The following is a 16,392-nucleotide window of genomic DNA, read 5'->3' as shown; positions in this document are numbered from 1 at the left end:
GTGTGTGAGAGAGAGAGAGAGAGAGAGAGAGAGAGAGAGACAGAGACAGAGAGAGAGACAGAGAGAGAGACAGAGAGAGGCAGAGACAGAGAGACAGAGACAGACAGAGACAAAGACAGAGAGAGACCGAGAGAGAGACAGAGAGAGATGGGGGAGGTGGAGGGATGGAGGGATGAAGGGAGGGAGAGAGGGAAGGAGAGTTGTCTGCATTTTGTAGGCAAGGCATTTTTTAGCACTAAAACTGGATGAGACGCTGCTAGGAACGTGCAGTCCAAGCTCCTGTGACATCCTCTCTCTCACTACATTTCCACACGTGATCCATACTTGTGCTAATATAATTTAAATCTCTGTATAGCTTCCTGTCTTGGTTCCTCACAATTCAGCCATTGTATCAAGTTACTGAAAAGCTACTGTTACAGTGGATGAACCTGACGTGGTTATCTTTATAGCTATTAAAATGATATTTATCAAAATCGGCCTAAGTGACCAAGGTCACCACGCAAAGTTGATGATACCGTAACCTTCAGTGTCTCTTCTCACCCCTGTGGCATCTTTTCTTTCTGCCTTCTTTTACATTAGTGATTATCTGTCTTAGGAACTCAGAAAGGAGGGATCAGACTCAATTCTCTAAGTCCTGGATGTGCCAGGGGCTTCAGATAGTGTCCGAAACAAATATGTTTCTAAGCCTTATTCTTACTATGTCCAAATGCAATGTAAAATACTTGGAAAATTGTAGTAAAAACTACTAAGTGGGAAGGCAATATTTTCATGTAGATTAGTTGAAAACTGATATGAAAATCTTACAATTAATGTATCTTAGTATTAACCCACATAGAAGATGCTGGGAATCAGGGCATGCCTCAAATTCTTGAGATCTATAAAACAAAGTAAAACAAAACTTTTGATACAAAATGGTTTGTGTCTACATTACATGTCTATCCATACTAAACTATTTTGGTAGATATTTTCTATTTCCTTCTGTTAAATATACTTATCATTTCTTATGAGGAGGTATACTTAATATTTTGCCAGAATTTCACCTTGAAATTAGAGCTTCAGCCAAGAATGTATGGTGTGGATCATTTTTCTCTTCTTTCATTAACAGAGCGCCATCTGCCGGCTGACCTGGGGAAGTGCAATAACCACTTAGACCTTGAGTCACTGACAGAATGGCGATTTGGGCATTTTTTTTTTCTTCACCACTTAGATATTTAGAAACACACATTCATGGAAAGGGTGTGTGTGTGTGTGTGTGTGTGTGTGTGTGTGTGTGTGTGTGTGTTGTGTTGTGTGTGTGTGTGTGTCTCTGTGTTATCATGACACAATAATTTTGTAATTCATCAGAATGATCTTCAGATGGAAGACAATCATGAAATGTTGCAGCAATGCCCAGTGATAACTGTTCCTTGCAGTTTCATTAATTTAATTGCTCTCTCTTTCCATCCTAGGGAGCTTCTATTCTGAGAATGCTCCAAGACTGGATAACACCAGAGAAATTCCAAAAAGGGTGTCAGGTATGACCGATTCTTTTGGCGGTGGCAAAAGTAAACTGCTGCTATGCAGCTGACAGTTGTGGCTGATTAAGGACAATCGCTTGTTTACTTTCCCTGAACATGGCCGGAGAAGTAAGAGACAAAGGTGTGATAAAGATAAAGGATGACTTTACATCAAGCTAAGGCTCTACATTTCATCTCTAATCATCATTTCCCGGAAATGTCATGGGGAAATTCAAGTGGATCTCTTACAGATGCTGGGTACTCTTTACATGTGCGGATACTCTTTACATGTGCGGATACTCTTTACATGTGCGGATACTCTTTACATGTGCAGATACTCTTTACATGTGTGGATACTCTTTTCATGTGTGGTTACTCTTTGCATGTGTGGATATTCTTTACATGTGCGGATACTCTTTACATGTGTGGATACTCTTTTCATGTGTGGTTACTCTTTACATGTGCAGATACTCTTTACATATGCGGTTACTCTTTACATGGCTGGACCTGCAATGAAAAGATAGCCTAGACCAGGTAGCTTAAACAAAAGAAATTTATTTTCCCACAGCACTGGTAAAACCCAGGGTCAAGGCTCTGCCTTTCAGCTGCTGGCGAGGGTTCTTTTGTCTAGTGGACAGCCCCCTGTGTCCTCATGAGGCACAGAGGACAAATATTCTTGTATCTTTTGTAAGAGTGTGGGTCTTACCATGAGGTCACTTCCTCATTACTTCATGATAACCAGAATGCCCTCCTGAGGCTCTGAGGCCAGAATGCCCTTCGAGGCACAAATGAATTTAGGACATAATTCACTACATAACAACATGACAGAGATATTTAAATCTGTCTCTACTGGTCTTCCCATTCAGAAAGTAGAAAGCCTTTTCCTTATTATTGATTTGGAAGATCTTTAAAATAAACAATCGTATTCTTATAAAGTCAGTGACTATGGTTACCTTTGACTTTTGGGAAGATCCATAAGAATTCATTTTCTGATGTTCTGCAGACATCCTATGTTAACACACTACTCGACGGGATGTTTTAGTTCATGTTTGTTCTTCTAGAATGTCCTATGCCAATCATCTCAGAGTTTGTGTCTCCTGCTCTCTATTGAGGATCCTAGAGTGTGTCTTTATAGCTGCCCCGTCTTCTGGTTGGGCCTATTCCAACCTAGAAAGAGAATCATGCCCCAGCTGCTCCCTTCCCTCTCCAACTTCCATCTGTGACAACCCAGGGATTTGATACAGTCATTTCTAGTGGCTTCTAATCCATATAACATAAAAGACAGCATTTGTACATAGGTGATCAGTTCTTTGTCATGTTGTTTTCCAGAAACATGGCAGTACAGGACAGTCCCTCCCCCATAGCTCTCCTGTTGCCATGGCCTCGTAGGTGGCATTTATTTAATGCTTTGATATCTTAAAAGGTAGTGGTCCCTATTTTGGACAAATAGTAAAATGCCTATGTGTCTGTTAATACAAGAGAAGAAAATATTTAGGGTATATACAAAGATATTTTGTTCATTAACAAAATATCCTGCGGGGTGTGGTGCAGCAGCTATGAACATGTATAACTCCCTATGAGCTTCAGATTCAATTCTCACCACTTCTCTATTGTGATCATCTTCATGGAGGCCCTGTCTCCCATGTCCTTACGTCTGTGCTTTAGCACCTGTGGACTTTTCACGTATTAGGTGATTTAGAAGATGTTTGTTGAGGGAATGTCTATAATGTATAGTGTTGAACATATAAATAAATAATAATAATAAACCCTGGGCATGGTGGGGCACACTTTCAATCCCAGCATTGGGAAGGGGAAGCAGGCATATCTGTGAGTTCAAGGCCAACCTAATCTACATAGTAATTTCAGGTCAACTAGGGCTACACAGTGAGTACACAGTGAGACCCTATCTCAAAATAAATTTAAAAATACTAAAAAGCAAGAGAAAAGAAAACTTGCTTTAAAAACTTATTACATCTCTATTCACATAGTTTTCATTTTAAACTGCTGTTAAGACATTCTCAGTATATTTTTTTAAAGATGTATTTATTTATTATATGTAAGTACACATAGCTGTCTTCAGACACTCCAGAAGAGGGCGTCAGATCTCATTAGGGATGGTTGTGAGCCACCAGGTGGTTGCTGGGATTTGAACTCAGGACCTTCAGAAGAGCAGTCAGTGATCTTAACCACTGAGCCATGTCTCCAGCCCCGTTCTCAGTATCTTAAGAGCTGACTGTAAATTCAATGTTCCTTCATACTAACTTTTGTAGAGAAAAGTAAACAGCCAAGATAACCACTCAATAAATGCTCAGACCATTCAGTAAGTTCTCAGTCCTCCTTAACCTAATGTATTGTCATTTACTTAAAAAGCCTCACCTGAGACTAATATTTCTCAAGTTACAACAGTCTCTAGCCACGACTAGAAATGGTCTTACAAATTTAACCTGACCCAATGGCTAATAAGCAGTATGTCTTATACAATTAGTGTTATGGAGTGAATATATTTATAGGAATTTATAGGAAAAATCCATCAAAGCACTTTTTCTTTCTTTCAATTTTCAAACCTGGACTATTATCAGATTATCAGATATCTGTGTAGCTCTCAGATTACCTGGGACATTCAACCTGTCACCCGACTAACCCTTGAACACACCTGTCATCACACCATGGCTGTTGCCCCAAATTCTCATGGTCTGGGAAACTGGAGTTCAAGGACATTCCTTTACAAATTCTAGCTTTCTACCCGGACTGATTCTCCATTAGGAAAAGTGGGACTCTGAAATTTGGGTAGACCAGTTGTCTCTTTCTCTATGTTCATCCCGCCAACTACAGTGTCACACAACAGAATGATGCTGTCATTCACTGAAAGACTCTTGGGCCACAATTGTGCATTGTAAAGATGCAGTAGATGGTGAGACATTAGTAAGAGTGTATCATTATGAGAAATGTATCCATCTTCTCTTGTTCTACTATTAGTACTAACCTGGGTAAGGATGAATGGCTGAGCTGGGAAGGCCTTTTCCTTCCTAGGACACTAACAGCACACACTGTTCCTTTTCCTTTTGTGCTCACCAGTACCAGCTAACAAGGGAGCTATGACCTGGCTTGTTATGTGGTTTGGACTCAAAAGTTAATATGACTGTGATAAGGAGAAGAAAAGAAATTCTGAGTGTTGACTATTATGAAGCATTTACCTGGCAAAGATAAAAGTGGTACTTTTTGGTACTGTTTATGTCAACATCAATCTGGCTTCTATTTCATGAGAAACAATAAACTGCAAATGGAGAAGAAGGAGAAGAAGGAGGAGAAGGAGGGGAGGAAGAGGAAGAAGAAGAAGAAGAAGAAGAAGAAGAAGAAGAAGAAGAAGAAGAAGAAGAAGAGGAAGAGGAAGAGGAAGAGGAAGAGGAAGAGGAAGAGGAAGAGGAAGAGGAAGAGGAGGAGGAGGAGGAGGAGAAGGAGGGGAGGAGAAGGGGAAAGAGGAAGAAGAGGAAGAGGAGGAGGTGGTGGAGGAGGAAGAAGAGGAAAAGCCAACCAATAGCCACCGATTGATCCAGCATTCAGATTCCTGCTAACCAGTCTCAGACACACCTCTCTTGCTCCAAGGACACAAGCGTTTGGCCAGGGCCATTTCTTTCATTGCAAACACAGGAGCATTATATTAAGTAATATTTAAGGTCCTATCTAGTTCCAAGGTGGCTTGCTTATTTCTCAGCTTAAAAATCTTGCAAGTGTACAACAAATAAACAAACAAACAAAAAACCATTTAGCAGGATAGACACAAGGTCAAGGCCAGCCTGGATGACACAGGGAAGTTCTGTCTCAAAAGTAAACAAGAATCAGTAAAACAAAACAAAACCACCCACTGAACAAATGAACTCCTCTAAGGTGCTTTTATGAAGGCATCACTCCCTAGAAGAAGGCATTAACCTGTAGCTACAGTTAGAACTGTTATTATATACTAAGTGTTATTATGTACTAAGAGTCTGGAATGAAGAGCAGAAGCACACTTCTGCCTTCCTTTGTCTGCCCTCTGGTGGTAGTCGTGAGTTAACCAAAAGAATTAACATAGGGGCAGGATTCCAAGCCAGTCTTAGCTCTGTTGGAAGGGTTCTGGGATTCCAAGTTTGTTTTATTTCTAAGTGCCCAGAACAAAGAAGAATCTAGAAGATAATGTGACCTAGATATAGTGCCTCCTGAAACATTAAATCAACTTAGAGATTAAATGTTACATACAAAGTTATGCACTGGGAACACTTGAAAAGTTTGACTTCTAGGTAAGATTCCCCACACATTAAATAGCACAGGTTTACAAAGCCACAGAAGGGAGAGAGCAGAAACACTGGCAAGTCTCCTGAAGTCCAAACTCCCCAGCAATGGCCAGGGAAGGGATCAGAAAAGACAGAGGTAGTTCTCTGGGGGCCTGTCACAGCGCTTCTGAAATTCCCATGCAGAGAGATCTTGTGAGCAGAACTTCCAAAGGGACAGCTTTCTATTTAGAAATCTTATGTTTTAAAAGTATTTGAAGAATAAAGACTTGCTCTCCTAAGTGAGTAACTTCTCCTATCCACTCATAACCATCTTGGTCATTATTCAGAAGGCTTCGTGCCTATTCACTTCCTTAGCATGGCAGATTCGACCCACTACCATTTAAGGTCAAGAACTAAAAAAGTGTCCACCTTTCAGACGGCTGAAAATTGGAAACAATACTTAATAATATGAAAATCAAACAGCACTGAAGTATCAGCGCCTGGAAATGATGTTTTACTGCAAGAAAGCCATGGCTGTTTCTTGTATGGTGTGTGTGTGTGTGTGTGTGTGTGTGTGTGTGTGTGTGTGTGTGTGATATCTCACACCATGGAAACACTGGGAGCAGTTATGGGAGGTCCGGGTGAAGGAAAGCCAAGGCTGGCCTTTAAAGCACACTCATCTCTTACAGATTTACTTGAAAAAATTCCAGTTCGCGAATGCAAAAACTTCAGATTTTTGGGAATCTCTGGAAGAGGTAAGGAAGGTCATATCCACAAACACCACTTCGTCCAATTCAAAAGCGATTTACATTTTAATATCACTAATTATTTTTAATTTCCCTTCATTTACAAATTAAATGTCCCCCTCCCAACCACAGGCAAGCAATCTACCAGTGAAAGAAGTGATGGACAGCTGGACTAGCCAGATGGGCTATCCTGTGGTCACTGTGAGTGGAAGGCAGAACATCATCCAGAAACGCTTTCTGTTGGACTCCAAAGCCGATCCTTCGCAGCCACCATCAGAACTCGGGTAACGATAACTCACGTAAAAGAATAGGAGAAATTATTCAGCAGAAATACTGCTCATACGATTAGGTTCTGCTGTCGTGGTATGATTGGCATGTGACAGTATAAAGGTAGAGCCTTTAGGTAACAGAGAGTTCAAGGCTAGCCAAGTGGCAGAACTGAGCATATGCCCACATTTATCTTCTACGTGGACACCAAAGAATAAAAGAGTGGAAGCAGCGGAAGAAATAAAGCCAGGATGGCATTGAACATGAGTGGGTGGGGCTGTGGGCCGTATGGAAAGCTGGAAGAAAGGCTGAAGGGAAAATCGAGGTCCAAAGGGAAACGGGAAAGATGCTGACAGATAATAACAGGGACCTCCCTAGGCAGGCTCTGCACTCACAGTGTGCAGTGCACAATAAAGAATACAGAGGAGCCGGGCGTGGTGGCGCATGCCTTTAATTCCAGCACTCGGGAGGTAGAGGCAGGCGGATTTCTGAGTTCGAGGCCAGCCTGGTCTACAGAGTGAGTTCCAGGACAGCCAGGGCTATACAGAGAAACCCTGTCTTGAAAAAAACAAAAACAAAAAACCCAAAAAACAAACAAACAAACAAACAAAAGAATACAGAGAAGCCGTGAGAAATGAAGCTGAAAATGGGTCGAGTAGTGAGCCCAGGCTGTGTCGTTCGGACCTACCCGTCCACTTCCTTCCCACCCATCACTCTTGCCCTCACTGTAGAGAACTCTCAGAAGTCCGGCAGTGACCGCAGGCAGGAATTTCCCCCCCCCCCCAAATATATATACCGAAACAGTAGAGGATAGCCAAAGACTTCCACAGTGGAGACTCCGGAGCAAAGTTATCCTTGCACGGAGGGTGGGCTGGGCCTCCCCTATGACCTGCTCACGGGAGAAGCTTCCTCCTCTATAGAAGGAATGGCATCCAGGCCCTCAAGAGTAATCAATTCGGTTTTGAGAGATGGTTTAGTTGGTAATAGACGTGCCATGTAAGCTTGAGGTCCTGAGTTTGCATCCCTAAAACCCATGTGAGGCCAGATAGAGCAGCATGCACTGGCAGCCCCGGTACCTCTATGGCAAGACGCATAGTGGCCTCAGGACATCCCTCGGAGTCCTCAGCCGGTCTGCATACCTGAAAGTGGACAACAGAGAGTCCTCGTCTCATATACGGTGGATGGTGAGGAACAGCGCCTCCGCTTATCCTCTCACATCCACACAAGTGGATATGCACACCCACACACAGACAGATGCACACACCGTACACGCAGACTCAAAACAACAACGTGATCAACTCAACTCTCCTTTCTTAAATATGAATAGACAGTGGAGAACTAGAAGACACATGAAAAATGGCTCAGCGAGGAAGCTTAAACCATCCCAGGTGGACAAATGAAAAAGTCCCGAATCTATCTATGAACATTAATCAGGAACCAAAAAATGAAAAAAAGAAGAAAGAAAGAAAGACAATTAAATATTCTGAGATTTTAAAAAAGTTATTGTGCTTACTGTACAAGACACAGTGCCTTAGAAGGGCAAATTGAGAACCCAGAAGGAAGACTAAAGTTTTCATTGAAGCAAATTTGGGAGAAGTTCTCCAAAAATGTAAAACTGACACAACGAGATGGTAACTACGGGGAAGGCAAGCATGAAAGCCTGGTGTCCGAGGAAGGGGTGGACAGCCAGGCACAGTGGCAGAGTCTGTAGGGGAGCGATAGAACCCGACCCAGTGTGGCAGGAGCTGGAGCTCTTCCCAGCGGGCAGGGATACTGTGAGTAGCTTGTCCTTGGGCCCCGTGGGTGCATCACACGGAAATGAACAAACTCTTTGAACTGACCTCAGGGAGCTGACCGTGAAGTGTGAACTAGCCTTCAGTGGCTAGTCTCACGCCACAGAACAACGGCGACACCAAGAAAGGTGGGGTGAGACTCTTCCCCTGGCGGTCCATGTGCGACCCAGAGAGAAGCCTGAGAATGATTTTATTTTGAAAAAAATTTTACTGTTAAAGGGAAATAGAAGTAGGCGTAGCACAAGGGAACTAGCCCGTGCCTCTCATGGTTACTGCAGAACATACTGGGTAATAGGTTAGTCAAGTTAAACTGGAGAGCCAGGCCAGAAGCTTGTGCCCGAGGGAGGGATGTGACGGCCTAGGGTTTTCAGCACCAGCTCTTCAAACTTTTTATTAATTATGAACTTATGTACAAATTGCCCAAGGCAAATTCCCCTGCCCATTTAAGCAGCACTTCACTTGGAAATTTAATCAAATTATCTTGCACACAACACATAAACTTATACATGTGATCAAGTTCATCTAAACACTTCTCATTAAAACTTTATTTCTAAGCCAGACAGTGGTGGCACACACCTTTAATCTCAGCACTCAGTGGGGACGAGCCGATAAATCTCAGAGTTTGAGGTTAGCTTGGTCTACAGATTGAGTTCCAGGATAGCCAAGGTTACATATAAAGATAGCTTGTCTCAAAAAAACTCAAAACTAGTCATTTCAAAGTATGAAGATTCAGCTAAGATGTACAAATTTGTATCACCTGCATTTTTATTTCTTGTATATATTTATAAATCTAATTAAAGCACAAATATAGGGTCAGTGGCTTAGTGGAGGAGGGGCACTTGCCGCCAAATCTGATGACCCACATGGGAACCACACAGATAGGAGAGGACTCGCTCTAACAATTAGCCTCTGACATCATGTGTGTGCTCCCTCTAGACGGAATACATAAGTAAATAAGTGCAGAAGACATTAAACCCACATGTAGAGGAGATCAAAAAGACATTTCATCATGTTAAAACTAAAACCCACAATTTTACCAAACAAGATTCTCCCCCTAATATTAAACATGGCTACTGAGTTAAGATGTTTGGAGAATTTTAACTGAAATCCAAGCCAAAATGTTATTCTCTTTAACTGTGTAGCTTTTTAGAAAATGTCCTTAATACAAAGTCAGTAAAGTGTGATAATCTGAGAACTTAGCACAGTTAAGAGACTTAGTAAGTCATTTGTATACGATTGGCCCAGGGAGTGGCACTATGAGGAGCTGTGGCCTTGTAGGGAGTAGGTGTGGCCCTATTGGAGTAGGTGTGCCACTGTAGGTGTGAGCTTTAAGACCCTATTCCTAGCTGCCTGGTAGTCAGTCTTCTCCTAGTAGCCTTCAAATGAAAATGTAGAACTCTCAACTCCTCTTGCACCATGCCTGTCTGGACACTGCCATGTTCTCGCCTTGATGATAATGGACTGAACCTCTGATCCTGTAAGGCAGCCCCAATTAAATGTTGTCCTTATAAGAGTTGTCTTGGTCATGGTGTCTGTAAAGCACTGTGGGTGCAGTAAAAACTTAACTAAGACACTTAGTCTTCATCAAACTTTGTCCCAGTGCTGTAGACACATGTGCACCGTTACAGAGTTACTTTGCATATTAACTCATATCCTCACTCCACCCCACAATGAGGGGAAGATAATCAGACTTTCAGGACATCAAACACTGGGACCAGCCCCAGGGTCACTGGATGCAGCAACGATTCTAAGGACATTATTCTAGTCCAGCTGAACCCTCCCAGTGATTGGGTAGAGTGGGGTGTCATTGCATATCATCTGTCCCTGGGCATTGCTCCAGCCCTACCCACAACCCACTCATTATAACTCTCCTTTATACTTTTAACAGTCAGTTTGAGTGGAGAGAATTTTACACTTGCCCACTTCCAGGCACCTTGTGGTCTCCACTACTGCTTAATTCTTACCGAAGAGACACTTGCATCTCTTTTGTGATGATTTTGATGTTGTTAAGTGTAATTTCTCTACTATTGTATGTCACATGTAAAGTATTACAAGGTTAATTATATGGGAGAAGTTACTACAACATGAAGGAAGAGAATTATGGGGCATGAAGAAGGTATTTTGGGAAGGTTTAATAACAAAAACTGGTTTCTTTATAGATACCATTGTGTCTCAGAAAGCAGACTGGCCAACTTGCATACTAGATCTTTTCAATGTTAAATTTCCAAGGCATTTTGCACATGGGTAACAAGCATTCAATGGGAAGTTTCACAATAATTATTCTCTCCTGTCCTACTTGAGAACTGATTAACTGAGCCTTGGTTAATTGGGATCGAGGAATGTATAGACTTTGTTTCCCCAGGATTTACTATTTAAGGTGAGAAATTATTAAAGCTCTTCATACTATAGCATGTATACTATTTAAGCTCTTCATACTATAGCATGTATGAAGAGCTTCCAGGTCGAAAGCAGTCACATGTATATACAGTGCAACACCAAGCACCGATTAAGTGAATAGAGCTATTTGACATCCTTTGGATCTTTGGATCTCTTTTATGGGGGGAAAATGTGAAAATCAAGGCAGAAAGCGATTATGCAACTCATTCAAGGTTGCCCAGAGAGGAAGTGATGGAACCTTCATTTCATAGGAAGGGCTGGGGAAGTGGGTGAGGGAGGCAAGGGAGGGAAAGCCTGGGGCAGGGATGCAAGCCATGGTGGCGGGTGGAGACTTTGGCTAGGATGGTGAGAATTCAAGGGACCCGAGGGAGAAAACTGACAGATGACATTTGTATCTTCCCAAGTTCCCTCCAGTGACAACATGGGCATTGGATGTTACCATGTGTAAGGCAACAACATCCTCTGTCTTGCAAAATAGTCTTCCACTAGGCAGGTTTCCCAGTAATTGTTTCCTACTGTCATGTGTAGCCACTGATTTATTAAGCAAAGACAGCTCTTGCTTTGTTTGAGCTAGAGGGATTGGAGTAACAAACAAGCAAATAAACACCAGAAACAAACCTCTTTGTTTATCCATTCTGCTCTATACAGACCCTTCCCCTAAAAAAAAAATTACAACCAAGTGAACCAAACACATCATTAAGAATAAAATCCCTTTTTGTTACCATAAATTTTTAAATTTTATTCAGCAAGAGAGTACAGTTGTAGTATTTATACTTCATATTTTTCTTAAGTTTTTAACCAGATACTGTACGCATCTTATTGTGATTCCTAAAGGCATGATTTTTAGCCTCTAATATTATCATAAAGTAGATTTATTTGCCTTGGGTTTATAAAATACAATAATGTATTCACAGGAAGAGAAACAGAAAATCGGCTTTCTTCCTCACTGAGAACAATTTGTTACAAATCAATAGTAGATGACGAGAGAAGCAAGAGATTTCCAAACCGAAGCCAGCCTTCCTTATGTTTCTCCTTATCAAAATATTAGACAGCAATAAGTACTTTCAGGCATCCTGCTACCTTGTATAATTAGCATACGTGAATAAGAATGCCTAAGCAGTACCTTCACCCACGGTGGGGAGGGCGGGACTGGCCCTGTCCTAGGCTAAGGCTTAGCTCTCCCTCTTCCGAGTTGCTCTTTTGTGGTAGGCGATGTTGCTCTCAGTTACACTGTGGGCTGACCGACCTCTTCTGAGTGTCCTTCTGTTTGCTTAATCCACAATTAGGAGAAGCACAGAGCAGAAAGTTCTCTCATTCAGATGAACCCTATGTGAGTCATATTGTGGTCTCCACCATCTCTTCAAATGTCTCATCTCTGTCTGTGGGATTTCTTCCTATCAGGACCTTGGGTGCCCATTCCACACAAAGAGACAAGACTGGGAGTCATCTTAGAAGATTAAGTCAGTGTCAGCGGTGAAAATTAGACTGGCCATATTTAGCACTGATGGAGCCTGTAAGACAATCAGAACACTAATTACACCTTCAGGAACGATCCCTGACACTGCTGAATTCAGATACCATGTAACAGCCTTCATTTACTTGGCTTCTGCTCTTGGACATAGTATGTCCCCACATCTTTTTCTTTACTCAGCGGAGATTAGGTACAATATCATGATTCTAAAAGTAGAAGAGAGTAATAGTGCCACTGCCTTCCTTCATTTTGCCTTAAGACACTCTTAGACATCCCAGGACAGCGTGTTTTATAGCTGTTTCCAGTAACACATCTTCTACCAGCCTTTGGTATGGTCGAGTCCCAGGAAGGAGAACACCCTATATGAAGACTATGCTCACAGATCACGAAGCCCCCAGCTGTTCCGTGCTGGGCCAGGCTGGCGCTAGGGAAGATAGTCTTCCGGTTAGCACTGAACTAGCAGAACGGCAAGAATATAGAATGGGATTCATTACAATGTGCTTCGTTCCTCTTCTGAGAAGCTGTAAAGCTCCCTAAAAACAGACCTGGAGATGGCAAGGGAAAGTGACTTCTAAGGAAGGCAGAGGGGGCAGGGGTGGGGGTGGGGGTAGCTGCAGGGGTGCTGTACAAAGCGGGATCTGTAGAGACTCGCTGGCTGCCAGCTACAGGGAAACTCTGGAGCCTGCTCAGATGTACGTGGCAGATTAGGTAAGATAGGTTGTCACCACACCCATCCACCGCGCAGAAGGGCCACATTCAGAGGAATACGTTTCCTGGAACTTTGGGCTTTCAGGCTCCAGCAGCCTGAGGGCATCTGCCACTTAGCCAGTTTGGAAAGCATACCCAGTTAGGGAGGGGAGAGAAATGTAAGGAGGTGGCATCAGGTAAGCCTGAAGCATCCACGACAGTCGCTGGAGAGCCAAGGGAGCCACTGGTCTCCTGAACCATGTAGCCAGACATTCTACTCGAGCCACGAAGGTAGCAAGTTCAAGACTTGCCCGGGCTGCAGAATGAGTTCAAAGCCATCCTGGGAAGTCTAAAGGGGCTTTTGTCTCAAAATAAAATGTTAAGTCGTAGCTTACTGGTAAAGGGCATCCTTGGCGTGCCAGGGGTCCTAGAGTCAACCCTCTGATTCCACAAAACTGACACAAATAGTAGAACAAAATCAGCACCCCTTTCTCCTCCCCTGAGGTGACTAAAATACTAAATAGCAAAGGAGACCACTGGGGCACCCCAGAAATAAGCTTAGCTGACAAGTTTCCCTGCAGCACTGATGTCACGGTTGCAGTTACTAAGTGCACTTTAGAGATGAACATGTAATGCTTAGTGGGTAGGAAGGCAGAATTTCAATATAATTTGATAGAAAAAACATGCCATGCTAGAATCTACATAGGCTTGAATGCAAAGGCTCTCCGTATTATGATGCAAAATGCTACATTTATACAAGTTGCGTTGTGCAAAAATATTTATTTCAAAGCATTTTTACTGAATATTTAATTTTCTTCTCCCTTATCTAATTTTATGTAATTTTCTACATTCTGTGGATTTATAGAAACTGAGAACTCTCTGGCATGACCTATATTCATCCCTGAAGTACATTTTACAAACTGTGTGTGTTGTGTACTACGTGCTGCCAATCATTTATGAGGAAAAAATGTGTTCATCTGTTGATTTTGATATTTAAGCTTCTCACGATTGTTTCCTTCTTAAAATTTTTAGTTACACATGGAATATTCCAGTCAGATGGGCCGAAAACGACAACTCAAGGATCACCGTCTACAATAGGTCAGAAAAAGCAGGTAAATATTTATTTAACACATTCATTTCTTCCGTGAATCAATGCATTTCAGTAAACAAACAGAAATACAGAAAAGCAACAGTTAAGCCAAAACTTGTACATTTCAGCTGAAAGTCATCTCTCGACTAACTTACCCACAAGTCTAAAATTTTGTCTGCCAAGAGAACTTCCCCACCTTGACACGATCCTTTTAGTGATTTATCATGGCGGACAGGAATAAATCACCAGAGCCGAAGGCATTTTACTTCCCTGTCAATCACTGAGAAATCAAGCCGTAGGTTCCGACCTTTCCTGGCTTCTTCCCTTCCCCCACCCTTCCGTTTTTTCATCCTTTTTCTCCTCTCTCTTCTGTTCTTTATATCAAAGAAGGAAGACATTGAAATTCTTAAAATATTACATGAATGACCTGCTTTTAAAATGCTTTCTCTGTTAGAAAAATCAGCTGCAGATGTGTTTCTTCTTCTCTTTCTGTTGACTTTTCTTCTCATTATTTGAAAAAATTTAGGGTTCTTTAAAAACAAGGAGGTGCTATTACAAACTTCCAAATTGTTCAGGGTGGGGGGAGAAATAAGTAACAGAGTCTTTAGCATCAATCTCAGGGGAATCTTGCCTTTTTTGTTTGTTTGTTTGTTTGTTTGTTTTAGAGCTATTTTATTTGTGCACTTTGCCCTTCTAGCTAGAAGTCACGAGAGCAGAGACCATCTTAGTACATCTTGCATCACGTGTACTAAGCCATGGAGAATCTTGCTTTTTATGCTTTCACCACTTCTTATCTAAGACAAAATGGATTTCTTCTTTCTGTCCCACGAGAGTGTGGTCTCAGAACCGTGTGTTCTGTGAGCTTTCTCTGGGGTTCCTTGAAGCTCAAGGCATCCAACATTCCTTTATCTCTACCTGGTTATTGGTCCTCAAATCGCCCATCTCACGTGGATTACCTGAGCTGGGGTTCTCGTTCAATTGGTCCAATGCTTAACCAGCATGCACAAAGCTCTGCGTTCAGTTAGCAGTGCCACATATAACCAGACGCAGTGGTGAGCAGCTGTAATCCCAACAGTCAGGAGCTAGAAGCAAAAGGATCTCAAAGTCAGGATCAGCTACTTAGTAAGTTCAAGGTCAGCCTGCAGTCAAGGGCAGCTTGAACTACATGAAGCTCTGCCTCAAAATACTAAATTTACAATAAAGCGTATCATCCAGTCCTCCTGGATAAGTTCATAGCTACATGGGAGCATCCTCTGTCTTCCACATACCCAGGCCTCAAGCAACATCTGAACTTATGCCAATGACTTCTTCTGGAAGTCAGTTTTGTGAATTGATATAATAGTGTTTTTCTACTGTCTCATTTCAATCAACATAGACTTTCCAGGGTTCACTCATGTTGTGGCAAGAATCAAACCTTCATTCTCTTACATAATGATAATAAATATATGTATAAATATTCATATATATATATATATAATTCTATATTCATAGGGATATGTCTTCTCTTCTTTACCTGTACATCTTTGAATCTTTTTAATCCTACAGAATACCGTTAGAATCGTTTATGTAGTAGATTTTCTGCCTCGGGTGTTTTTCACCTTTACTATTTCTTTTTTCTTTTTTCTTTTTTTTACTTTTATTATAAACTCTCTTACATGTTTAGTTCCAGTGTCAGCTCTCCCATCTTCACTATTATGAAGTTAAGACTCATCCCCGGGCTATTCCTGACAGAAAACATATTCATAGGAAACCACAACCCTTCCTAGGAAACCACGCCCCCTTCATCATTTATGCTAATGATTGTTATGACATTGTGGCCAATGACTCTGAATCCTTCCAGAAATCTCAGATCGATGCCTTTTTGTCTCAATACTCCACGTGTATACACTGTGATTGAGTTCTAAGCTGAATGTCTTTTGGTCTGTCTGTTGGTCATTTTCCTACTCACAGACCCATGTGCCAACAGAAGATGAAGAGGGCAGAAAGAAAAATAATACAAATGTCCCCTGTCACTAATAAAAAGCAGGACAAGCATGTTGGGATTCGAGTGCCTTCGGTTGAACCATCACCACATATTTCCCCGTTGGTCACTGTGTTCAACTGAGGGTTAGAAGACCATCTCAGCAACAGCTTGATTTGCTGTTTACCTATTTAAAAACATGAATAATTCATCCACTCTAACACAATTTTTTTTTTTT

At 41.8% G+C, this 16,392-nt stretch overlaps 1 protein-coding gene across 1 annotated transcript in view; it reads left to right on the top strand.

The window, feature by feature from the left end:
• Positions 1 to 16,392, top strand: part of Enpep (glutamyl aminopeptidase) — a 112,453-nt gene that overhangs the window by 30,501 nt on the left and 65,560 nt on the right. The window contains exons 8-11 of the mRNA XM_021195518.2: positions 1,449 to 1,514; positions 6,433 to 6,498; positions 6,622 to 6,773; positions 14,137 to 14,216. Coding sequence (XP_021051177.1) covers positions 1,449 to 1,514; positions 6,433 to 6,498; positions 6,622 to 6,773; positions 14,137 to 14,216 — 364 coding nt within the window. The remainder of the gene's footprint in view (positions 1 to 1,448; positions 1,515 to 6,432; positions 6,499 to 6,621; positions 6,774 to 14,136; positions 14,217 to 16,392) is intronic.

The sequence above is a fragment of the Mus pahari genome, chromosome 4, assembly GCF_900095145.1.
Source record: "Mus pahari chromosome 4, PAHARI_EIJ_v1.1, whole genome shotgun sequence".
Lineage (NCBI taxonomy): Eukaryota > Metazoa > Chordata > Mammalia > Rodentia > Muridae > Mus > Mus pahari.
This window is presented reverse-complemented; position numbering and strand designations above follow the sequence as displayed.